This window comes from Triticum urartu, chromosome 3 (genome assembly GCF_003073215.2).
Source record: "Triticum urartu cultivar G1812 chromosome 3, Tu2.1, whole genome shotgun sequence".
Taxonomy (NCBI): domain Eukaryota; kingdom Viridiplantae; phylum Streptophyta; class Magnoliopsida; order Poales; family Poaceae; genus Triticum; species Triticum urartu.
The window spans coordinates 701474859-701501566 of record NC_053024.1 but is presented as its reverse complement, the minus strand read 5'-3'; the positions used below and the strand labels follow the sequence as shown (position 1 = coordinate 701501566).

The 26708-nt window shown below is 46.0% G+C and overlaps 2 protein-coding genes across 2 annotated transcripts; both read left to right on the top strand.

Annotated features, from left to right (window-relative positions):
• Nucleotides 1–12936: 12936 nt before the first annotated feature.
• On the top strand, nucleotides 12937–17318 carry LOC125549275 (B3 domain-containing protein Os03g0620400-like). The gene is made up of 8 exons (XM_048712723.1): nucleotides 12937–13458; nucleotides 14101–14190; nucleotides 14299–14758; nucleotides 14829–15028; nucleotides 15749–16130; nucleotides 16249–16329; nucleotides 16451–16662; nucleotides 16766–17318. Exons 2-8 carry the CDS (start codon nucleotides 14113–14115, stop codon nucleotides 17054–17056), a joined length of 1704 nt encoding a protein of 567 aa, XP_048568680.1. The 5' UTR covers nucleotides 12937–13458; nucleotides 14101–14112; the 3' UTR covers nucleotides 17057–17318.
• Nucleotides 17319–22918: 5600 nt separating this feature from the next.
• Nucleotides 22919–24598, top strand: LOC125546021 (glucan endo-1,3-beta-glucosidase GII-like). The gene is made up of 2 exons (XM_048710097.1): nucleotides 22919–23073; nucleotides 23472–24598. Exons 1-2 carry the CDS (start codon nucleotides 23001–23003, stop codon nucleotides 24404–24406), a joined length of 1008 nt encoding a protein of 335 aa, XP_048566054.1. The 5' UTR covers nucleotides 22919–23000; the 3' UTR covers nucleotides 24407–24598.
• Nucleotides 24599–26708: the final 2110 nt, after the last annotated feature.

The following is a 26708-nucleotide window of genomic DNA, read 5'->3' as shown; positions in this document are numbered from 1 at the left end:
ACTGAAAGCATGTCTTGCATGCTTGCTGCTATGATGATTTTGAACTTTGGGAGTGGAAAACTGTGTGGTAGTGTGTCTCATCTGCAAAAGGTGGTACATCAAGAAATTTATATGTTCATCATTAGACCATTATATTGTTGGTTTCTTAGTTCTGTGAGGACTTTGTTAATTTGAGAGTAATTTGGATGGCTCAAGTTTGAACAACCAGTGATGTGTTGCTAATTGCTGATGTTTGAAGGCACTGGTTTTGAATGTGGGTTCTCTCCAGCAGCATACGAGATACTGTGGTGGGGTGAAACGGGGAATGAGTGCGCCGAAAGAAATGAGGCATACTAGAGTGCCTGTATCTTTAAAGTATGACTCCTATTTAGTTTCAACCAATTGAGACGTGATCATGCAGGTGAAAAAGTTTCTTTTCAGCAAGGATGCAGGTATCAATCAGCTATAGCATATCCAGCAGAACCCTGAAACAGTTTTGAGGGGCTTTGGTGAGGGGGCATTGACAACGCCATGATGGCGGCTCATTTTGACAGCATGTGTCGTCGTTCAGTAGTCTCAGAATCTCAATATAATTTTTTATTATGCTTGAGATGCTTTGTACTTGCGCTGAACCTTTTAGGTTTCCTTTGGTTTAGAGAAATTTTATAGGAATTCTAGAGGATAGGATTCTTATAGGATTTTTTCCTTTAGAGCCCTTTGGTTCATAGGAATGGATTCCTATTCCTACGTAGGATTGGTTCCTATCCTCCACATTTCATAGGAAAATAAAAAAGAGCCTAGACTCAATGGAAAAATTTCTTTGCTGTCAACCAAATGACATCTTATTTCCTATTCCTACTCATAGGATTTGAGATACATGTCATCTCATTTCCTACAAGATTCCTATTTCTATGATAATCCTATCCTATGAACCAAAAGAGGCCTTAAATAGATCTTACCCTTTTGTTAAAAAAAAACTGGCGCCCCCGGCTCCACCCGCCCCTATGTGCTCCACGGCCTGCCCCTCCAGCGCAAACCGTGCCGACGAGCTCGGCTTGCTAGACTCCAACCCTCCGATTAGTCCTGCCACGGCTCCCCTACCTACCGACAGGTGTTGTGCGGCTCCCCTTAGTCCTCGCCCGAGACCTCGCTTTGAGATCCAATGGAGGAGCAGGCCGCCGTGCATGATCAAGAGGGCTAGGAGATTGCTCTTGGCCACCGCAGCCGTAGGCAGTGTCGATGATGCCCTAATCCGAGAGGAGCCTGGTGACGGTACAGCCACGCCCCCCGCAACGCGATTTGGAGGATGATCTCATCCACATCGTTCGTGTCATGTAGAAACGAATCTCAGTAGTCATCGGCCCTGGATCCGCCACAGGACGTGGCACTGTTGCTTATACTAGGATCGAAAGGGGAGGGGACGGGGAGAGGAGGAGAGAGAGTGTGGACTTTGTTTTATGGTTCATCCGGAGTGGAAGTATTTGTGAGGGTTGGCTGCACCAGGGTGGGATGATCCGACGTGGTGGACGCGCTTGGACCTGTCCGGCTTTCTCAGATTTGGCAGAGTTTGAAGGTCCATCAGCCCGGACGTTTATGGCTGGTTTGGGAAGCCCGATTGGGTCACGTTTTTGTGACTGGACATTGACTGGGCCGTCTACTTGGTAAGTTTGAGAAGCCTAGTATAGTTTTCTTTTCAGGGAGGAAGGCTTCATTTGGGAGTTCGGCATAGGCCATAAATTGTGATGGCCCGGCCCTGCACGCGGCTATGAGTTAGTGAAAATTGTCAATCTGATCCTTCTTCAAAATTCTAACACAAAATGAACCTGATTTCAAAATTTCTAAATGACTTATTTGAACGAGGCCCCAACCCTGGGTGTCATGTTGTCTAGCACAGCATAGTGTCCCAGCCCCAGATCTCATGCAGATGCGGCTATTTGACGAAAAACGATCCTCTCTCCTCCGCTTCAGAGCAAATCAATACAGATGCTCCATCACCGCACACAACACATACAAGCAGCGACACACCGCCCTAACGACTACCAAGCATCCTAAAGATGCACGAAGAAGAACTGCATGAGCCGACGGAGATCACCACCAAGATGAGCGGTCCACCGAGGAAAGGTGAGACGGACAACGCCAGAGCGAGGACTTCAAAGACGATGCCTTCAAGAAGGTTACAACCATTGTTAGCCACCACAATCTGATCCTAAAGATCATGTTTTCACCCAGAGCATCTTGAAAGGAGTGGGAAACACCGCGACAAAGCTGTAGGGAGGACAAAAACGTCCACGGACTCGGCAAGTGATGGACCCCGGTGCTCATACCCCTCCGTCGCATCCCAGCTCCGCCAACCACCCGCAGCCATGAGGCCATAGCCATAGATGGCCACAAGGGAGCCCTCCCGCGCCGTGCACCACGGTCCCGCCGCAAGGGCCCGACCGAGCAACAGGAGCACACATTGAACCGCTGCCGCGCTGGCCCCCTACCAGCGAGCCACGACAAGGGAGCCCGTCCGTGACCCGCAGCGCTAGAGGCGGATATGGACACGCGGTGGCAAAGTAGCAGCTGCCACCACCAACCTCCATCTGGCACCACCTCCATGCCGCCCGTCGCACAGCAGTTACGCCATCGTCGCCGGCCAACTCCAAACCGCCGCTACGTTGCAGTGCCCGGCTCCGAGCGTCGCATCTTGACCCAAGACTTCCGGCATGGGCCGCATCCCCCGCACAAGGAAACGAAGGAGCCAGCCGCTGGCGGCGACGACCGGGCTTCGCCTGCTGGCGCCCCTGGTGGCGGCGAGGGGAGGAGGGGGCTCGGCGACGACACTAGTGTTGGCCTCCCGGACGCTCGGGAGGAGGGGAAAGCGAGGTGTATCGGTGATTTTGGATCCAATGAAAACTCAGATGTGGCCATTTTATGATAAATATTTTTAAAACCGGTCAATTTTCACCTCAAGTTTGCTCCTCCCCTGCCAGCCGACGCAAGCATTACACCTACCGCACCTACATCAACACTCTGACCGCTTCCCCTCCTCGCCGACCAAACCCAGCAGGCCTCCCGCTGCTCGGAGCAGACTCCCATTGCCTGGCTTGTCGGCGGCGGGATAGACGTTGGGTCTCGTGCTCTCAGTCCTGGGCCTGACGGCCTCGGATGCATCGGCCGTGGCTCGTGGGGGCAGGGAACTCGCTTCCATCCCGACCCGCGCTAGCTCGTCGTGCCTATGTACGGCTCCCCATCCCAGTGACTCCAAATGGTGATGATTCTGCTGCGATGACGGTCGGCGGGGAGGGCGAAGGGTGGAAGCAGAGTCATGCGCGGTGGGCATTCGCATCCTGCTTGGCATCTTCGGTCCAAACATACTAGCTACTCTGCAATTTTTTCTTCTTCCCCCTACCGGCATGTCCATGTTGGATTATCTCATACAGTAGTAATTAGATTGGTTCTGGCTGGAATCCTTGTAGCCTGAATATGTGACTAGAATACCCGCAACCAAAAAAAAAGGAGTATGTGACTAGAAATTCTTCACTGGTTCTGTTACAGCATCAGCTAGTACTACTTGTCACTGGCTTAGTCCAGGGCCGGTCCATACATATTCGGAGCCTGGGGCAAGACGACAAAATGCGGCCCTCGTGGACAAATAAAAATTCAGAGAATATAGTATTTCTATTTCAAAAGCAATTCAGTACATAGCATAAATTGACGATCTTTGAACTACAAAACACATTCCGCAAATTATCTATTTGTAACGGTCCAGAGAACCACATCGTAATAGTTTGGAAACAATATAGTTCTACAAAAGATCGCTCTTCTAAGTGGCACAAAGAGACCATCATCTCACTCTTCTAAGTATGAAATCTTATCAAAACTGATAGCAACTTGAAGCGTTGGTGTTACTAGTAGAACGCCCGTGCGTTGCTACGGGCTGCAATGCATATAAATAAATAAAAATGATTCAGGTCATTTGTAAGTTGAAGCTCATTTTTCCTCATACGCCCGGGCATGTACGGGCACCTAGTGGGCTCCCCGAAATTCAAACGTTTCGACAGTCCGGACTCCACCAAATACAGACCTAAAACCAACCCTAAGACGCACTGTTCCCTGTTCCTACCGGACCCTTCCCTTCCCATTCGGTTTACCAGAGTACCAGGATATTTATCAAGTCCTCCTCACCTTCGCCATCGCAACCTCTCTCCTTCAAATCATACTTCCCCACAAGCCGCCAAGGAGTCGCCCAGCAACCGCCCCGCTCTCCGCCCTGACCCCCTCCCCCTGTGTTCGTGCCGATTCAACACCACCAACAAGGGGGGTGGGGGTGGAGGAAGCGTGAGCCGGTTCTACCACCACAAGTCCAGAGCCTCATGCAATGTAAGATTCGGGCCCAAACAATGCCGACACCTTCTCGCTTCGCTCTTGCAGCCACCACATCCCTTCGATTTTTCTCCCCATTCCATGTGCCTCCTTCTCAAATGCACAACCTTGCAAGGCATTGTATTTGTCCTCCCAAATTCTCAGTCTTCTTACATCTCAAATTGTCTCGGGTTCCAAGTAAATGTGCATCCTCAGATGCACAACCCTGAACAAAACAAGGCATTGTATTTGTCCTACCATGTTCTCATTCTTCATACCTCTCAAATTATCTCCACTACACACAATGTGTTGCCTCTTCTTAACATCCACTAAATCTCCATCATGATTCCTTTTCCTGCCTTGATCACCATCAAAAACAAGAATTCCCATGCATAGAAAAGATATTCTAATAACACTAAAAATATAAAAAATTAACCAAACTTTAATAAATGAATCATCGTATGAATAGAGTACTCACACCTATTATCTAAGTATTTTTTAATATGCTTAATCAATTGTGGATGGACAAAAAACGACTTCCCTTAGCCTTGCAACCATTCCATCCGCTTTGAAGTGAGCTACAAAGGGAAAATCTCGAGTGCCAAACCTAGTTACTTCCTCCTGGGTGCTCATATTATCAATCTACCGAAGCACAACATTTGAAGTCAGTCCAAGGATATTAGTTGGATTTGTCCTGAAACTTTATTAAAGTATTGTTTTTTGTGAAAATGACTAAGGCCAAATATTAAGTAACACAGGTCCTTACCCATACAAAGAAAAGCACATTTTTATTTGAGTTGTAAAAACAGGAATCCTTGTAACCAAGAAGAAGAAACAATCGTGAGAATGTTCATGTCACTGAATTTGCATTGCCTTTGCCTAGTACCCAACACGGCTTCCAGATTGGCTTTTCCTTATTTTGGCCAAGGAAAACATGCTCACTTTTTCCAATGCAGTTAAAATGTTGAACTGTGTAAGCCCATGACCAATGTCAAAAGCTCTCAATAAAAAGGAACATTAGTTCAACAACCCGCAACTTAGATACACTCAAATTATGATCTTTCGGTTCTGAAGTTAGCATTAAGTTTCGAATAATGCTAAAATATGAAAGATAACAGAATTGCCACATATTACTGGACACCAAAAATTTATGTATTTTTAGACAATAGTATTGAACAAGCACAAAGTTGCATATGTACTGCATAAAAAACGAATAAACAAACAATGAGGAAGCAAGCACCCACTGCTGACCTGAGTCACACAGGCGCACCTCCTCCGCCCTTGGACGGCTTCCAGCGTCACCGGAGGGACAATGTCCACATCGTTGACATCCTTCTCCACCACCTTACACGCAGCTCTTCCCACACTTCGGTATGGCCAACACAGACCAGATCCTCTCCGGCCTTTCACCTGAAGCATGTTGGTGCATACCTTATATGCATGAGTACTTGTCCGACTCATTTTGCAATGCAATTTATTTGTCAGCTGGTGGATTTGGCTGAGAGAAACCAGCACGTACAAGCTAGCCAAGCTAAGCTAATCATTCTCCCGGTCATCTTCACAATTTTGCTTCATTCGTAGTGGTAACCTCAAGGCTTTGGCATATGCTAATGAGGTGATTGAAGAATCTTGCAATTCTGATACAATATTTTTCCTGTCAGAGCTAATTATGCACCAAAACATATTGTCAGCATTTTTCTTGAACCAAGATCTGTAATCCTTGCTAATTTTTCCTCCTTTTCTTGCATATTCAGAACCCAACCGGCCTAAGTGCAACGTTGACCTTCAGTACACCCTATAGTATTGAGTATAGAACTTCAATACGATATTTAAGAAGAATGTCAGTTTTTCTCTGTATCTTTAGTGCACTCACTCACGTGACTGTCCCTCGACAAAAATCAATAGGTTTTAGATCCTGCAAGTACAATCTTCTCCTTAAAAAATAGAGCATGTATGTATGTCAGAAATAAGTACTCCCTCCCTAAAGAAATATAAGAGCGTTTAGACCACTAAAGTAGTTATCTAAATGCTCTTATATTTCTTTACAGAGGGGGTACATAAGGAAGAGAAATATATCCGAGAGAGGATTCCTACTTGGTACATGCCATTATATATGGACACTTCATATGAAGAGTACGCCAAAAAATTAGTAGTTTGTATCTGCAAGGCCAACTCCTTGTTAATTAATTTATAACCCATTTGGCACAGGTCAAAACGATCTTATACCGAGAATATTTCCAGGCAATAACAAGGAAATCTAACCCATATCTGTAGCAGAAGAATATTGATTAATGTTTGCACCCATTTGGTGGTGCCCTGCAGCAGAAGAATAAGGAACTGATAATGTCGGAACCCTCTATCCAAAACTCATCATGTACACCAAAGAAGTCTGCATAGGAACAAGTGGTTGCTTTCCTTGTCCCATCGAGCACAAGAACAAGATTATGGAGCAGTACGCAAGTAAATTGTTGGGTTAAGGAAATGTGCACAAGCTAGTAAGGCTAGCTTTTTGCATGAAGCTCGTGAAAACATCAGTCTAAGTACACAAATTCCTTTATAGATCGAAGAACTAACATGCAACACATACCTCATATCTAAATTGTGCTGCTCGTCAACTATATTCCTTTGAAAAATACTCTAGCAATTTAAAATTTAATGTATGTCATTCGGTGGAATTTTCTCCTGAAGTCTTCCACAACACATACCATTTATAGTAAAAATTTACATAAAGACCAATTTCAGAGAAAAAGAACATTACTTCTGATAGTACATGAATTAGTATAACACACAATTACCTCTTCAAAAACATGTATTCTACAAGTTGGAACTTCAAACAGGGAAACCGAGACAATTCTAGAACATAAACGACCATGAGAAAGTATCCAGCTAGAGATAATAGATGGGAAATACATCAGGCTACTCTTACCTAATTAGTGCAGTAGTATAACTGTCGAGCGGTGGCTGCCGACCATCACCTAGGACACACGAGGACGTGAGTCTCAGCTCTCACCTGGAACAACAATTAAAGGAAGAAGTTAGGCAGACACTCATATATGTCATGAACACACACATTATTTCCCATAAATATTTTTTCACTATCTAGGATCGGATCAAGCACAAAGATAAAAAAAGTGCACAAAAATAGGATTTGAAGCAAAAGAAATCGAAGGCATGGCGCTGAGGGCCCATGTTGTCTTCTTCAAAAGGAAGACCAATCTGCTGGACGCCGCTGATGCACTCTGCTCATGGAAGCGCCCAACGGCACGACCTTGAAACAAAGAACATAGAAGAAGGGATGTGAAACCAATCATTTCCTTTCGGTCCACATATAAGCTCTGCCAGATGAAACGAGGAGGCAAGCAGGCATGGACATCACGTACCTTGGTGAATCCCTCTGTTGCCACTGGCGCCGGTCTGCCTCTCGAAAAAGAGGACCACCCGCTAGTGGCCGTCATCCAAATCGCGTTCCTGTTCCTTCTTCCCGTCGAGGGACTTCACCTTAGGTGGCCTGTTGTGCGCCTATGCCAGGGTAGTGGAGAAGGCAGTGAGACACCGACGGAACAAGATCAGGGCCCCATCCTAGGCAGGCGGCGCCATCCATGTCGGGCATGAAGAGAGCCGATGGGAAGGAGGGGAGGTGGGGTAGAAGGGGAGAACAGCGGTGGCTAGGGATTGCAGGCAGGGGGACGTGCGAGGTAAGTGTTTTTCCCCCGGTCTTTGTTGTGTTGCCTGCACGGATATATAGGAAAACAAATAGGTGGATTAATTCCTTCCATTGTATCAGTGCTGGGAAAGGAAGCGAGGGACAAAAATCAAACGAGGGGCCTTTAAGAGTAGAGATTAGTTAATTGGATTTTTTCTTAAAGTCCGTTATTTCTTTCCTTAAAATTCATTATATGTTTCCTAAATCAAATTGCATTGATGGGATGGATCGGTTGATTTGGGTAGTCCATTATTTGTTTCCTTCGTATCCATTATATGTTTCCTAAAGCAAATTGCATTGATGAGATGGATCGGTTGATTTGGGTAAGTTAGTAAAATTAGATCTGTAGCTTTTTGTATGGTAGGAAAGTGTTTGTTTAGAAGGAAATAGTGAAAAAAAATAAACCAATGGGGTGGTGGGAGGGGGCCAAAAAAACCAGACAAAAAAAACAGACGAAAGAGGTGGGACTATTCAACCAACTCGTCCATTAGAAATAGAGATCCGTAATTCGGTAAATATTATGGATATAAAAACCAAATGGGAAACCAATTCGGTTTTTGGTGGGAAGGTGATCTCACGTAAGAAGGTAAGCAAATCATGATGTGATTTTTGAATCCTTAATTACCCAAGAATTAAATGAGCACCTACCAAAGAAAGCGCAAGAATTATTATCTGATATAAACCGATGAAGTGGGGGGAGGGAATAAAAAAATCTATGAAAAAAAACCAACGAAGGTGGGACGAAAAAAACCATGGCAGATGGGACAAAAATTGACCGGCGGAGACTACCAACTGCTCCATTAGGAATAGAGATACCAGAAGTACCGTCCTACATGGCAGACACATAGTGCCAGCGGTTTTACCGTGTTTGCTCGATTGATTTAGATAAGGTAGGAAAGTTAGATTAAAATATATTATTTGTTTCCTGAAAATCTGTTATTTGTTTCCTAAGACAAATTGAACCAATAAAAGGAATCGATTGATTTGCATAATTTAAGGAAGTTAGATCCGTAATTTGTTATACGTTAGGAAAGTTCTGGTTGTAATAAAGAGTGGAGAGAAAAATAAAACGATGGACCAGGGTGGGAGGGGGTGGTGGGAGGAGAGACAAAAAAACCAGCGAAAAAAACCCAGCAAAAATAAACCGTAAAGACTATTCACCAATTGCTCCATTAGAAGTAGAGATCATGAGATATAATGTTAATGCATAAGAACTTACATTAGTTTATATTCTCTCCAATCTATTTATCACTCGATGTCTTCACCCGAAGAAAATGTCTCCAAAGCTTCCTTGATATGATGATCAGATCTTGTTGTTTCTCCTAACGCTTCTGGAAGAAAAGTCATCAATAACCACATCGGTATTTATTTCATCCAACTTTTCTTTCTCAATGCATACAGTAGCAAGACCATTCAGACTAACCACAGTGGGAGTAACATAAGTGGTAACATCACACATCTCTAGGCAAAATAGATGATGTGTCGAGTAACTAATGAGAAAATAGAGACATGTGGTAACATAGCTAGTTACTGTAACATCACACATACCAAGACAAGATGAGTCCTGAGTGTGTGCACAGGTATAAAGACCCATCCCATATGTACTGGTCGAGGTGCGAAGTAATGAGCCGAGCCTAAGAGAGCCAAAATATGAGCGTAGTCTTCGCCGGGACCGTGGTGTGCACCTGATCGGCAAGAGAGAGAGCTCATCTGCAAAAGCTGCGGTTTGTTGCCGATCCCGGGTATGTGCCCAGTAAAATAAGGCCATTCATGCGGCTGAGGCGCCGTTCGTGCGGTGGGCATTTGTGCGCAGGAAAAACTTGTGTCTAATGTGCTCCTCCTTCCACCTTCGTCTGAACGAGTGAGAGAGGAGATGAGCGGCGAGCTGGTCCGGGGTTTGTCCCGACATTTGGTATCATGAGCTTGGTTGTCTTGGGCATACTTCACCGTGCCAGAGGCATACCGGCGATGGCGGCGTTCATCGGCGGCTGCGTGAAGCTTCGAACCGTGTGTTGGTCTATGGAGATGCGCGGCGCTGCAGCTGTCATGACCGACGCGAAAGCGGCGCGCGGTGAGTCCGCGTGAGCGTGGTGGATGTGGAGTCCTCCGTGGTGCAGCTACGGGGCACGGAGAGTGCGTGACGACGGCGACACGCAACGAGACCGGACGTGGTGGTGGCACACGGCTTCGACGTCGAGCGACGCGGCAACCGCGGCTCAGGCGCGGCGAGCAGATGGTGCATCGCTGCACGCACAAAGGCATGTGGTGGCGTCGGGCGGAGATGTCCGTGACGACAACGACGATGGGAGCTGCGACAACTTCGACGATGGCGACATCACGATTTAGGGAGGAGTGTGTTAGGAAATAAACCACGAATGTGTCATGGCGTGTGATCCAGGGTCGTGTGCGGCTACGTCTGTGCGCAGGTATGCTCTCCAGGTCTGGCTCGTAAGACAGCGGCCGTTGGCGTGAGTCGTGGGCTGTTCGTGCATGGCGTGGATGTAGTTAGCAATTAGTTGCATGCATGGCTGAGTTTGTTAGCTCATGTGAGTAGTGCGGTTAGTGGTGGCCGAGTGCAGCGGCAAGCCAAGTCAGTGCGTGCGTGGTAGCTAGCCTGGTGTGTGTGCACGGGTATAAAAACCCACCCCATATGTCCTGGTCAAGGTGTGAAGTAAGGGCATCTCCAATGCGGGGTGCCTAAACAGGCGCTTGAGCAGTAAATAAATAAATGATTTATGTGTAAGCGCCTGCTTGGAGTCTGGGTCTTCAACGCCTAAACGCAAGCGCTACCTTCAATCCAGGCCAGTTTGTGAGAGCGGAAAAGATGGAGCGCTCGGCGACTTATCTGGCATCGGCGCCACAGATTTTTCCAGGATCACACTGGAATAGCTGAAAACGGCCGGGATTCAGATTCTGGCGCCCCTCCTTGGCGCCTGCGTTGTAGATGCCCTAATGAGCCAAGCCTAGGAGAGCCAGAAGATGAGGGTAGTCTTTGCCGGGGCCGTAGTGTGCATCCGGTCGGCAGGAGAGAGAGCTCCTCTGGGTAGGTTGTAGTTTGTTGCCGAGTCTCGGTATGTGTCCAGTAAAGTAAGGCCGTTCGTGCAGCCGAGCCACCGCTCGTGTGGTGGGACGTTTGTGCGCCGGAAAAATTTGTGTCCGGTGTGCTCCTCCTTTCACCTTCGTCTGAGTGAGTGAGAGGAGACGAGCGGCAAGCTGGTCCGGGGTTTGTCCTGACACTTAGTGAACTAGCGATCGATTCTTTCGGTCCGTGAGTGCTACCTACATGGTGGGCTTGGGCCTTCTTTTTTTTCCTATAATTTTTTTGGACCTAAAGAAGAAATATCCTAATGTGTATGCTATACTACTACTTGGGCCAGGGCCTCTACCTCCCAGGGGCCCCGGGGCGGTCGCCCAGTTGCCCCGGGGCGGTCGCCCAGTTGCCCCGGCCTATGGGCCAGCCCTGGCTTAGTCGATAATTGGAAAATATGGGGGGCAATAATATTCATCTTCTCGAGAAAATAATCAACAGTTTTTTTCTCTGATGTGATGTGAACATCCATTTTTTTTTTGAACCGGGCAAACCCCCTTTCCATTACTTAGAACGGAAATACAAAGTTCGACGGAAAGTCCAAGAACAGGGAGAAGGGGAGAGCGAGTTCAACGCACTGCTAGGAAACCCACCACACTCACCCGCCATCGAAACGAGTGTTATGGGGCGAAAACCTAAGCAGCACCAAAGTGAGACTAGCCCTATTACAAAAGCAGAGTTTGAGCGATCTCACACAGTATCTCAAAGCGGAGTTAAAATAGTCCTAGTAACAAAACAACCACCACAGGAGATCTTCAACGAAGTAGACGCAGATGAAGAAAACGAGTCGAAACCAGCGCTGCACATCACTTGGACGCCTCGCAGGCCCTCATCAGCAGCACGGTCCCGTTACGAATCATCTCAGCACCCGCTCGAAGTTGCTTGATGTCTTCCCCCGCCTGCAAACCTGCCCAATATAAGAGAAAAGACACTGCCGTAAAGACAATCTCAAAAGGAGATTTGATCATTTTTTTCTCAAACGTAGCTCTGTTACGAGCCAACCAAATGGCCCAAGTGACCGCCCCAAGCGCCACAGTATAAAAGGATTCGTATCCAGGTAAGAAAGAGTAGCCCCAAACAAAAAATTGCCAGTAATTACTAGGGCACAAATCTGTCCCAAGCGTGACCCCAATCGACTGCCAAACAACCTTAGCTACAGAGCAACCAAAGAATAAGTGCTGGGACGTTTCAATCTGATGACAAAAGGAACACTCAGGGTTCCCTTGCCACTTTCGCTGGCGCATCACATGCCTAGTAAGCACCGCATCTTGAGCAAGTTGCCAAAGGAAGATTTGTATTTTAAGAGGAAGTTTAGCTTTCCAAATCCACTTATAGGCACATCCACTAAGTGGTCATCCATTTTGATTGATGCAGAGACCAGAAGTTTAATCTCCTTTTCAAAAAAGAAGACACGTGCAATATCCTTTCAATCTGGAGTAGTATTTTGCCTGAAATTTTCAGGTTCAAGCTCAGATGTAAAAGTAACATTATATATAGTTGAAAACACACAAGAAATATGCTACTTTTTCACCCGTGACCAAGCTACCTTTTCACCCAGTTGTCTGAGATTCTCCCACTTTTTTGGTAAATAGTATCGGGAAGACGAAGAGTGAGAATAGAATCTCTCTGAGTTGTCTGAGATTCTCTGAGTTGCCTTGGGAATACGAGAAGCCTAAGTGCAGCGCAGGCTCAAATGACAGCTCTATACTGTTGGCATGTGTGTGCCCTTGCAGTCCCTGGATGCTCTCTCCATAAGTAAGACCGGAACAGCATACCCCTCTACCTCCAGCACCACCGGTGAGCTTCTTCTGGCAAGTGACCCTCTTTGTTTGCAAGTTACTCATATCCTCTCTTCTTCCACATCTGCATGGAGCAATAGTATTTGTTCTTAGTTTCATTGTTGTTTTGCTTTATTTTTATTTCTGCTGGTTTTCAGAAGCTGGTTGGTAGGATATAGCACAAAGCAGTCATGTTGTCCTACCATGATATGAGTTTCAGAAACTGAATGTTCTATGATTGCTTACCATCAGTGTTTCTTTTCTGTTCTAAGAGACATCAGTGGTTGATTCATATTAGATCTGCATTTTATCCCCCTAGTAGCATCACAAATGGAGCCTAGTAGTCAATAGATCCAGTCAGAAAATTATTTTCCCTATGATAGATTTGCATTTTTTGCATACTCTCTCATGTAGTACATGGTAACCATGGTTCGACAGCACCAGCTCTGATTGAGCACACTGTTCATATTTGTTCGTCTTGTACAGCCGGGAGCGGACAAGACAGGGTGGGAGCGCCACCACGCACGAGGACAGAGAGGAAGACGACCGTCGAGGCGACGCAGGTAACTCAGTTGTAAAAAATCTCCATGTCTAGCACATTTTGCACTATCCAATTCATGCTGCTGCCAAATCCAGCATGGAGTCTATATATGCTGTCAAAATCAAGCTCATGCCTGAAACATTTAATTTTGCATATACTTAGTTTTTTTTTCCTACAAGCACCAAATGCATGTATCCTGATTCATGAATCATATATAAAGATGCCTGAAGCATCAACTTTGCATATATTCAGAGTGCACACAAACACAATGGTCAGTTGCATTTGCATATGCGCATAACTTTCACTTGCAGATCCAGCATACATGCACAGCATAAATGTTCTTCTCACAACATTTAGTCCAAGTACAAAACGTTCGGTCCTAGCACCCATGGTCACACCTGAAATTCAGTCCCAGCACTGAGCGCACAGGCTTGCATCTGCTCATACCCCAAATTTGAGTAACAAAAGTGGGCTATATTTTCAATGCCCCAAATAACATGGGGCTTATGCTCATCAGATCTCCAAGAAATATTTAGGGCGTCATACTGACCACAAACGGCATGACCTTTACTTTTGGATTTGGGAGAGGGCATCATAACTGATCTTGAATGATTTTAGGGTATCATTAGTTATGCAAACACATGATATATGGTTCGTTTTACAGGACTTATTCAAGATGAGTGATCCATGTGAATGCTGCCAGATCAAGCTTAAGTTTCTAAGGCAGATCAATGGCAACTTCATGCACAGCCTGGTTAGCTATTTCTGCCTTTCCTAATTTCCTAATTCAGTGGGCTGTCCGATGTTTTTCGAGTTTTTTTGTTGCCTCAAACAGTTTTTGCACCATTCCTTCTTGTTACAGGTCATACCGGAGTGGTTTGTGAACCAATTTGGAGGAAAGATCTGGAGAACTGTCAAACTAGAGTCCCCTAATGGTAACGTCTATGATGTTGGAGTTACCGAGAATATGAACCGAACAATTTTGAAGTCTGGATGGGCATCATTTGTTGATGCCAATAAAATAGAAGAAAATTATTCACTGATGTTTCGTTACCTTGGAAACACCCGCTTCAAGGTTACAATATTCGATTCCAGTGGTAAGCAGAAAGCGTCGTGCTGTGCTAGGATGGGAACTGCTGCTTCTGATGTTAGGAACCCAAGCACATTTGATGTTGATAATTCTAGTAGTTCTTGTGGTGGTACTACTCAGTCTTCACCAAGTGAAAGATCAGATTCAGATGGAAGCCAAAAGGAAAGCTCGTACGGTTATAAAAAATCAGCAAAGAAGGCTGCAATATCAGATTCTTCTGAGGAATTATCAGGTAAGTTGTGTACTGGGATTATTCAGTTACCTCCACCAAATGTCCTCTTACTGTTGAATCTTATTTACAGCTGAAGACAGTCTATCTAGAGACAATTTGGTGGAGTCATATGATGTACAGGTGCATTTGAATGACTATGTCTTATCAGGGAAATGTGATCTTACAGTAGCACAGGAGGCAAAAATACAAGCACTTGTAGAGAAAATTCGATCTGAAATCCCGGTGCTTGTTGTACAGATGAAGAAGACCAGCGCAAACTTTGGTAATCTGGTATGGTAGTTTTATCATCCGCATTTCTTATGAACTGCTTACCTTCTGTAGCTACTCAAAGTTTCTAGTTATGAACTTATGATCGTTACTATTTCGGAAAGACAGTTTCGTTCGAAATATTTCGGTATTTTCAAATTGCTTTTCTAAATACGTTTGAACCTCTGTTAATACATGGCCCTTGGCATAGCCCAGTGGTAGGCAATTGTTCTAATACCTCTCAGGTTGAGGGTTTGCTACTCATTTTTGCATTGTTTTGTCTTCTTATTCAGCCTTATGCCTGATGTAGAATATTTTTGCAAAACAAATGCGTTGCTGAGATCCGAACCTGAGTCTACAAAGTGGATATATGGAAAGCACCATTGGATGTATGAGTTTTTTGAATAGAATTATTGCTACAACACTAATGTATCCAATTGCTCAAATTCAAATTTATCTAAATTTTATTTCACATTTTAAGAAAATTCGCAAATTTCGATGGTTTTAAGGTTGAGTGAAATTTTCTTAGTTTCAAAATTCTAGATCTAGGTTCTGGTTCTAACCCCAACAAGCCTGTGAAGGATACGGTTGCAATAAAATCTATATCTACATTACTAAATCAGTATTATTGTTGCCTTATCAGTTGAAGCCATGTGTATGACAGTCATAGAGTATTGTGTACTTCGTCTGTCAGATAAAACAGCTCAACAGTATCACCATCTACTCTATCTTCTTTTCAATTAGATAATACGTAAGGACTACGCACTCAAGTACTTCCCATGTGAAGCTACAAATATCATACTTCAGCTGCCTAGGAAGAACAAGGAATGGAAGTGCAGATTTAATCCAGGTCGGCGCAACCTTTATTTGGGCTACTTTGTCCATGACAACTGTGTTCAAGAGGGAGATATCTGCCTCTTTCAGCCAATAGCAAAGGTTAAGGAAGGAAGATTTACCATAATTGTCCATCTTCTTCACAAAGAGAGCGTTCGTCGTTCCCCTGGCGGAACAGCAGGGATGACACACACGGCTACCGACAGAAGAACAAGCGCAAAGACGTCCTTAACAGCCCGTGTTAAGAAGACGTCCTTAACAGCCCATGTTAAGGAGGAACCAGCCACCGATGGTATGGCACACACTGCACATAAGACATCACATATGCTAAAATTTAGGGGTCACATTTCACATGAAAAGTATATTTTGTTTTCATCAATTCAGCCTGATTCTATTGAAAACCTATTCAGGCGAACATAAGACTACTGACAGAAGGACAGGCGCAAAGACGACGTTAACATCCCGTGTTAAGGAGGAACCAGCTACCGATGGTATGGCACACACAGCATACAAGACATCACAGATTCTAAAATTTATGGGTCACACATTTCATATGGAAAAAAAAGATTTAGTTTCATCTATTTAGCTTGATCCTTTTAAAAACCTATTCAGGTGAAGATACTTCATCTTTGAGACCTGAAGAGGATGGAGACAATTCTGAGGGAGCTTCTGAGACCCCCTTCGTACTGCCAGAAAGAGCCTCTATAACGCCAGCACAGGAGCAGAAAGTGCGGGAGAAAGTAGAAGCCTTTGAGTCGACAGTACCAGTTTACGTCGCGATCCTGAACAAGTGCAATGTTGCTCGGAAATCCGGCATGATAATAGTAAGTTCAGTAAATACAAAATATGCCTATCAGTTCCTCAACAATAAATTTGCCTATCTGCGTCTGTGTCACTAACATCCTCCCCGCATATGCACATAAACAGACCATGGGCAAGCAGTACGCGTCAAGATATCTCCAAAAACAGTACTTTACCGGGCATCGTGGAAAGAAGAATGTGATCAGTCTGGTGCTTCAGCGGGAGGGGAAGAGTAGGATGTGGGACACGGAGCTGCGACGCGGGATTGATCGTATGATGATCTGTAAAGGATGGGTTGCTTTCGCCCGTGGCAACCACCTGCAGGTGGGTGACCTCTGCCTCTTCAAGCTGATGGAGAGCGAGGAGCCGCTGAAGATGATGGTTTACATCATTCGCCGTGAGAAGTGCTTAGATTGAGTCATGGTTGGGCACTTGGGCTCTTGCTATTCTGATTATCTCTAAATGATTGGGAGAGGAAGGAACTTGTTTATTTATCTACTGTCAGAGGTTATCTCAATGGGTTATTAGTTCTGTGTGCGCCTTGTTATTATCTAGACTCTGAATGACTTTGGATGGTCAAGTATGAACTACTAGTTATGTGGTTCTGATGAGTTCTGTCAGCACTTTGTTATGTAGGGTAACTATGGGGTTAAGTTAATTTGAACAACTTATAATTATGTGTTGCTGTGGTTTGAGGGCATATGTTTTTGCATGATTGATGCATTTTCGCTTGAGCTGAGAAGGTTAAGGCCTCTTTGGGTCGCATGAAGAACAAAATGAGGTTCGACTCTTTCAAGAACTGAAGGCCTACAAGCCACCGTGGAAAGAACAATTTGACATATGTATGGAAAGTCACTACAGTACAAGCCACCGTTCCAACGCGTTAGCGCTCCAGACCGACATTGTATCGGTCAAGATACGCAGCATATATACCCATAACCGGATGCATATGCACGCAAGAACCTAGTGAGAAATGTATATGCGTCTGAAGAAACAAACTAGTCACTTCTGGGAGGCAAACGAATATATTTTGTTTTTCTAGAGAAAGAAAATGCGGACATATAGAATACACAAGAGACATCAGGTGTACTAGAAACGGAGCATCCATATGGGAAAAAAATGGGGAAATAGAATCACTGAAAAAAATAGCAAGCTGTAGCGAGGCTAATAGCACACTATAGCATGTAGAAAATTGTCTCGCTAAATATATTAATCTACAATGTCTCACTAATAGCACACTATAGCGCACTTTAGCATACTATAATAGCACAATTTAAGGGACGGTGCTATTCTGTATAGCGCGCTATTTTTTTCCTTGCATATAATGCAATATAAACTGAGCATCCACACCTAGAAAATCAGAAAATCGGTTGTCTCGAGTGATAAGTCTTGTACTCTTTGGAAGAACCCCCTGCAAGTATGTTCAACAAGTGTAGTTTTGTATGAGTTTCGCAAGAATTAGTGAATTGCCCATATGGATGATCATAGTTTGCAAAACAAGATTTCATAAAAGAATGCCGTTTAAAAAAATATTTTCCCTGAATTTTGTCGCCTCCCCTTTCTCTCTCTGTTCCATAAAAATTTATCTCATCGTGAGACCATTGGAGCATTGCTATGAGGCCGTCGGGACGGTGCTACATTCCACTCTCCTTCGCCACTGTTAGATCTCGTTGGTGAGTACTTTCCCGCTACCTTGCAGCAGACTGCCATGGAAGCACCTCCCACAAGTGGTTATTGTCCAATTGGCACTATGCATCTCCCCATGCAAACATGAGGAGAGAGGCCGGTGGTCGCGCTGCAAGATGGGACAGTGATGTTTGGATGGCTGTTGCGAGAGGCACCACACCCCTGTTGTGATGGGGCGGCATGGCTACTGTGAGCCGCGCTGGGGTGGCATTCGATGATGCTGCAAGGGCTGTGGTGCTGCGAACATGCATCAGTTGTTGCGAGCCTGTCTAGTGATGCTATATTTGCTATCCCCGTTGCTAGGCCGCCGGCGTTGCTTCGTATAGTGTTGTGATAAGCAAAACCGATGCTGCAAGGTACAACTGGTGCTGCAAGGGTGCCCGCGTGCTATGAGACGACCACCAACCATTGCTTGCCGGAAATGCTAGGATGACGAGGTCTACTGAGAGATCCACCACATGCTACTGCAAGGGGACGGTGGGGTGCTGCAAAAAGTTGGGGTTTGTTACAAGCAATGCAGTGTTGGCGATGCAACGAGGCTGCTGTGAGTAGCATGGTTAATGATGTTTAGATGTTGTTATGTCTCACACGGCTGCTTCAAGCGAAGTTGATGGCGATGATACCACGGTTGATGCAACTACTGCGAGTAGTGTTGTTGGCGATGTTGAGACGGCTGGTGCGGCTGCTGCAACACAAAACACGTTGCTATGAGTGGCATTGTTGCATCGGTGCATATGGGATCTAGGGCCTACGTAGGAATGAGGTAAAGGAGGACATCAAGACAAGGTGCTGCAATTGAGATCCAACGGCCATAGGAACTAGATCTGACAACTGATGACCCAGGCGATCCTAGGCAAAGATCATTCGACTGAAGCCTAGCAGGCACTTGATTCTAGAAAGTTTCATCAATTTCAGCAAATAAAAAGAATCAATATTCAAACCATGTTCAACATTGATTTTGTTTTGAACATGTCATCGAGATGAAGAGGATTGTGGACACAGATCCTGAATCAGACACCAAGTTTTAAAAACATATATAGTTTGGAAAAAACTGTTAAATGAATGGAGAGAAGGTTGAACTGCAAAATTAAGCGAACTCTTTGAATTTTTTGGTTGATAAACAAAATTCCAACGGTTGATAGACCATGTAGTAGTACATCAGGTACGTATCCCTATGCTCCCAGAAGAAATTGCTAGTACCAACCTATTTTTTAATGAAATGTCTTGTGGCTCTTTATTGCAAAATCAAATAGTTACACGGTCTATTACAAGAGGCATGATAAAACTAGGAGGATCTCCATCCCAAACTAAGACATAATATGAATCATAAACATGCCTAGCTATAGTATGAGCCACCTTATTTGCATCCCTCAGGCAGTGTTGGAAAGAAATATTCCCTATCCTCCACTCCATCATAAAGAATTTCGCCCAAATTGCTTCTATTGCATAGTTGGATAAGTTCCATAGAATCAGATTCGACGATATTGGAGAGCATCACATTTGGTCCACTAAAGCAAGACCTTTTTCAAGCACCCGCGCTTCCGTTGTAGCCAGACTTCAAACATTGAAAATTCTCTCAGATGCTCCTGCTACAGCTTCACCAGGATAATTGCAAATGACTGCCCCTATTGCACCCCATGGTGGCTTTGTCCATGATATTTCATGTGCATTCACTGCTCGTCTGTCAGAATGGTTGGAGATGAATGCCTGGATAGCAAACGCTATCCTAGCCGGCGAAGCTAATTGTTGGCCTTTCAAAAGTTCACGCCTTTTCCACTAAATGTACCAGGCGCCCACTGTGAAAATTTCCTTCATGCTGATTTGCCCAAGAATTGACGATGATCAGTGGCTGTTATAAAGGATGTCCTCCGAAACGATGGACCCCGACTTGTCAGTAGAAAGCACTTCTTCAATTATATCATAGATTCTGAAAGACTTCCAAACCTGTCGGGCTCGCTCACAAGCGAAGAGTAAATGCATGATGTTCTCTGCTCTAGCTTTACATACCGAACATTGTGGAGACTCTGAAATATGTCTAGCTACCAACATTGCATAGGCCGGAATTGTTCCATGATGTGTCTTCCAAGTAAAAATATCACTTTGCTGGGAACATACAAAACTTCCATAGAATTTCCCACACCGGGTTCCCTTCGGCCATTCGCTGACCATCTTCCCTTCTCATTCTCGCCCAAATTGATGATCACATTTAGAATAATATGCTAAGTGGACTGAGAAGGTAAACAATCATGTTTTGTTCCATACAATGAAATCTTCCAAAACATAAGTATTCATTGGGATCCTAAAAATTCTTTCTGCATCAATAGGTATAGAAGTATCCCTGATTAGGTCATCATCCCAAGATCCCATTAAACAGCTAATTATCTCATCAACATGTATTAGAAGAACATGGTCTCCTGGTGATTATCTTTCTCGTTGGGCCGGTAGGGATGCAATGATCCTCCATGTATCAATGTGAGTACCTGATCCCACCCTCGAGATATGGCCCCTCTTAAACACTTGCAAACTAGCAACTATGCTCTGCCAGGTGAAAGAAGAGCCCTTCTTTGTTCATACTTTTAGCACATTCCCATTTGGGTAATACATGGCATGTAAGACACGAGCACACAAAGAATCAGACTTAGTAATAAGATGCCAACTTTGTCTTGCTAGCATTGCTAGATTAGAAGCATGCAGATCTATGAAGAATAAGATGCCAACTTTGTTTTGCTAGCATTGCTAGATTAGAAGCTTGTAGATCTATGAAGCCCATTCCCCCAACTTCTTTGGCACACATAGACTCCACCATGGCGCTCAATGCATATATTTTTGTTCATCAGAATTGCCCCACCAAAATCAGACCATTATGACATTCATCTATTTGCAAAGCTTCTTTGGAAATTTTAAAGCTGACATATCAAAAATTAGTATGGATTGAATAACACACTTAAGTAGTGTTTCCTTTGTCCCATGGACAAAAGCTTTTCTTTCCACCCCTTAATTCACTGAATCATCCTTTCTAACAAGTACATAAAGCTTTGACTTTCATCCAAACCCACAATTTGGGCTTAAAAGAACATTGCACTTTGCATCACTAACTAGTTGTCACAAACTGTCACGGTATTGGTCAAGATCTTATCTCAATGAGATTGCATTAATCAAATCCGTTTTGATAAATATAATGGAATCATCAACAAAAAAAAAGTAAATGAGAGACTGATGGTGCATTTCTGCACACCTGGTCACCTTCAATGCCATAGACCTCCTCCTTTTGAGCCAGAATAACCCTTCCGCACAGATAAGGAACAAATATGGGGAAAGCGGATCTCCATGTAGGAGTCCCTTGAAGGCACAAAACTTTCAGTTTCTTGATTATTGTATCGGACTCCTCATGGGGATAAGAAAAGTCTGCATTAAAACCTAACTGAAGCATCATCCTTTCTAGGAAGACCCACTCAACATGATTGTAAGCCATATGCATATCCAACTTTACATCACAGTAACCCGTCTTGCCAGCCTTTGTAACTTTCAATTTATGCATACACCCATAAGCCAACAGAATATTCTCAATTATGAACCTTAGGAACAAAAGCACTTTGGACAGTCGAGATTACCTCATCAAGGATTCCTTTCAAATGGAGAGCGATCAGTTTTAAGATAACCTTGTACAAAACATTGCATAAACTGATTGGGCTATATTGGGAATTTTTCTAATTCGTGACCACCTTGGGAATAAGTATTATAACAGTATCAATCCATCCCTCAAGAATTTGCGTTCTTCACATCTTCTACTGCGAAAGGCTTTGTCAAAGCTTCACTCATCTGCATGGTGTCCGTTTCATCTATTTAAGTAAGCCGTGCCATCTCCCCAGTTACCTTGATCATCTTTCAGCCGGCTGATCCGGTTCTTGTTCCGCCGAGCCGACGCAAAATTCTGAAAGTACTCCGTTGCCTCCATTGAATTTCTTCAAGTTCTAATAGTTTTTCAATTTCAGCGGCCAGCTCTCTGTGTTTGTTAATGTTTTTTTTTTCGAAACACGCAAGAGCTTTGCGCTTTATTTCATTATAAGGAGAAAGTTTTACAAGTTTCAGGATTACAGGGAGCGCAGCTCACCCAATCACCAACCCACACGCTAGCAATCTACGTCTCGCTGTGAGCCTGTGACCCACCGGCCGCAACCTAGCCCGGATCCTATCCTTCTAGTTTGTGAATGTTTCTGACGTTAAGTCTCCCCTAGTGACTTCGCCTAAGTCTTTCTGTGCTTTTCTAAGGATACTTTTTGTCCTCCAACGCGCTACGACCCCGTCTGTGCAAACGGGAGTGGAACAGGGCTACCAACCTGTTAAGTAGCACGACAGAGCATGGCCAGCTCGCTCTACTAGTACACCATCGAAGAAAACGGAGGCCTTTTCCACAACACCCGGACTTTTCCGTGGAAGAAAGGTGGAAGAAGACGAGACCGGTTAGGCCGCACGACGCGCGCCATGCATCTAGCCACGCCGTGCATCTTCGGTTTTGGCGGGGTCAAAAGTGGCAACCCGACCACGTACACAGGCGGGCGGAGGAGCTGTGTATAAAAGGGGCGGGTAGTGCAGATGCATAGGCACACACCAGCTCCTAGTAGCAGTGGGTAGCACTGGAGAGCAGCAGATACAGACAGGGGGCTAGCTAGCAGCAATGGCCAGGCAGGATGTTGCTTCCATGTCTGCCGTTGCTCTCTTCATCGGAGCATTCGTTTCTGTTCCTACAAGTACGTATATTCTCTCATGTTCTTGTATTTTTCTAGTATCTGCTTTGAATGCATCCAACTACCATATATGAGTGTGGTCACGAGGCAAAGCAAATCCATGGAGCCGTTGAAGAGTTCCTCTCGTCCCAAGGTTTTTAAGAAATTTGAGTGGACACAAACATTTTTGTTCAAAACACCGCAGTGCATGCAGAGGAATTCTTGTAAAAGGATTCCAACGAGATTTTTATAGTATAAATCCTACGAGATTTCGTATCACAAATCAAACATGTGAATTATTTAAGGCGACGCATGTACCACTTGGAGATATCTTAACATGTGTACGATTCAATGGATGGTAGTCTTCCACGTCAACTCCTACGACAGCTAAACGGATGCCACTCTTATCCGCATGCGCGCAGGTGTGCAATCCATCGGCGTGTGCTACGGCGTGATCGCCAACAACCTCCCACCGGCGAACGACGTGGTGCAGCTCTACAGGTCCAAGGGCATCACCGGCATGCGCATCTACTTCGCCGACGCCAAGGCCCTCTCCGCGCTCCGTAACTCCGGCATCAGCCTCATCCTCGACGTCGGCAACGACCAGCTCGCCAGCCTCGCCGCCAGCACCTCCAACGCGGCGTCCTGGGTGCAGAAAAACGTCCGGCCATACTACCCGGCCGTGAACATCAAGTACATCGCCGCCGGTAACGAGGTCCAGGGAGGCGCCACCCAGAGCATCGTGCCGGCCATGCGGAACCTCAACGCGGCTCTCTCCGCCGCTGGGCTCGGCGCCATCAAGGTGTCCACCTCCATCCGGTTCGACGAGGTGGCCAAGTCCTTCCCGCCCTCCGAGGGCGTGTTCGCGAATGCCTACATGACGGACGTGGCCCGGCTCCTGGCGAGCACCGGCGCGCCGCTGCTGGCCAACGTGTACCCCTACTTCGCCTACAAGCGCGACCCGCAGAACATCAAGCTCAACTACGCCACGTTCCGGCCGGGACCCACGGTGCGGGACGACAAGAACGGGCTGACCTACACGTGCCTGTTCGACGCGATGGTGGACGCCGTGGTCGCCGCCCTGGAGAAGGCCGGGGCGCCGGGGGTGAGGGTGGTGGTGTCGGAGAGCGGGTGGCCGTCGGCGAGCGGGTTCGCTGCGACGGCGGACAACGCGAGAGCCTACAACCAGGGACTGATCGACCACGTCGGCGGGGGCACGCCCAAGAGGCGTGGCGCGCTGGAGACGTACATCTTCGGCATGTTCAACGAAAACTTCAAGAGAGGGGAGCTCGTGGAGAAGCACTTCGGGCTGTTCAACCCGGACAAGTCGCCGGCGTACCCCATCCAGTTCAAGTGATCTAGTCTTCTAGTCTAGTCGAGCTAGCTTACACGTGTACGTACCCAGGTCTTCTTCTTCAGCCTAAATAAGCAGCACGTAAGTACACACGTTCGACACGTACTCCATGGGAGAGGGAAGCCAATGACTTCCTGTTCCTGGTGGTGATACATCATCATGTTATGAATAAAGAGAGGGAAGCAGTTATGAATTTGTGATCCCGTGCGTAACGTGCGCTGGCCTCGACGACGATGAGTCCACTATGCCGGCCACTCCATCGCGCGCTCGCAGTTCGGTTGGATCAAAGTGGTTGCGATCGTACGTCAAGTGGTGCACCCATGCTTCTGATTTCTGTTGCGTGCATGCTCACCCACGTAAGTGATAGATCTCACCGTTTCCTTCCTGGAATTATTTCGCACGAGCTGACGACGGAACCAACACCAATCGCGACGACATGAGGTCGACGTCTTCGCGAGCCAGGACCGGCACGCGCCGTCTTAATTTGCCGTACCTGGCCGACTTCGGCCACCCGAGGCGAGGTACATAAGTAAGAGCATCTAAAGGCACCCACAACAAATCTCGCCCTCAGACGCACCGGGCACGTACGGATAGTGACCGAGCCGTTCTTTAATTTCAGACACCTCATAATATAATCCTCAAAACCATACAAAGCATGCAAAAAAGAACATATACATACTACGTAGATCAATACACTACTCATCGTCGTCGAAGATGTTCACGATCTCCGTGCCCATCTTCGGGTACATGGCCAGCAGTTGCAACTCCGGCTCCTCTGCATCGGCGTCCGCCTCCATTTTGATGAAAAGCGCATCGGTCGCCGCCTGTTCTTGCCGGATGAACTGCCGTTTGGCCTCGACGAAGGCCTCTTCCTGGATGGACAGCAAAATGGCATGCTCCTCCGCCATCATCGCCGCTTGGGCGACCTCAAACTCCGGCATAGCGTCCTACATGGTGAAGCCTGCAACCAACGCCGGATACTCCTCCAGCTTCGTCACCTCCTCCTCCTTAGTATCCGCCACCTCCATGGGGACCGGCTGTTGCACACACCCCCTCCTCCTCCTCCTCCTCCTCCTTCGGCTCCGGCGAGTCCGGAGGCAGGCTGGCTGCGATTCGGGTGGCACACCTCGCCCAGATCTCTTCCAACATCCAAGCATAAGTGGTCTTCTTCCGTCGGGCCATGGTGGAGATGGACGGCGAGGGAAGAGTGAGGCGGAGAGGGAGAGAGATTGTAGCTTGTAGTGGCAGCGCGGAGATGGAGGAAGTGGATGTGGCTAGGGCTGGGGGATGTCGTCTGGCTTAAATAGCCGAATGTTGGTCCTCGGGTGGCGAGCCAGAGTGGTGCCACATGACGTTCACTCCCCACCGGAGAATACACCCGTCGGACCGTTAGGTTTCCGAGTGTTTTCTTGTGGGACCCCAACGTCAGTCCGACGTGGCGGACACAGTCGGGCTGTCCCATATCCATCCCGAATTTAGGCTAAATATGATGGGTGTCGGTCAGCCCGGGCGTTTGAGGCCTATTTCAGGCGCTCATCTAGGTCATTTTTTACCAGTCAGTCACTGACCATCCGCATCGGGCCATGCACCCGGGAGTAAAGGGTTGTTTGAGGCGTCCGACTGTAGATGCTCTAACGAGAGGGAAGGGTATGGTTGCATGATGCACAGACGTTGGCAGAGGTTGCATCTGAATAGGGGTAAGGGCATCTTCAACACATTCCCCTAGACCAGACAAAGTGTTCATCCACAAACATGGATACGGGAGGCTCCCATCCAAAAGTGTACCTGAAATGTCTGGACACATTTCAAACCAAATTTGAACAAACCGGATGATCTTTATGCAAACCGGATGATTTTCATTTAAATGAACCACATTGATCACAGTTTCAAGATATTTCATTAAGCAAAAAGTGGATATGACATTTTTTAACGTTGCAAAAGTTATCCTAGTCTAAATCTTCACAACGTCCGTATTTTCATGGCCTTGTTGTTCCCCACGTCTAGTTGTGAGCACTGGGAAGTGAAGCTACGGATCTTCATGCATCGGAGAGGGCGCCGGTGCGAGAGATGTTTTTAGGTTGGAACGGGAGGTCAGACACGTACGTGGCCACGGTTCAAAAACCCGCATACCTCCCTCTGGTTTGCGTCTAGTTTATGGTAAAACGGAGACTCAGATGCATCAGCGCCTAGTACGGCCGTTGGTACGAGCGCTTGTGCTCGTACCAAAGGTTGTCTTTTGCTATGTTTTGTCTGGTGCACCTCCAATTCCTTCCTTCGTCCATACTTCTTGTTTTCACCAAATTGT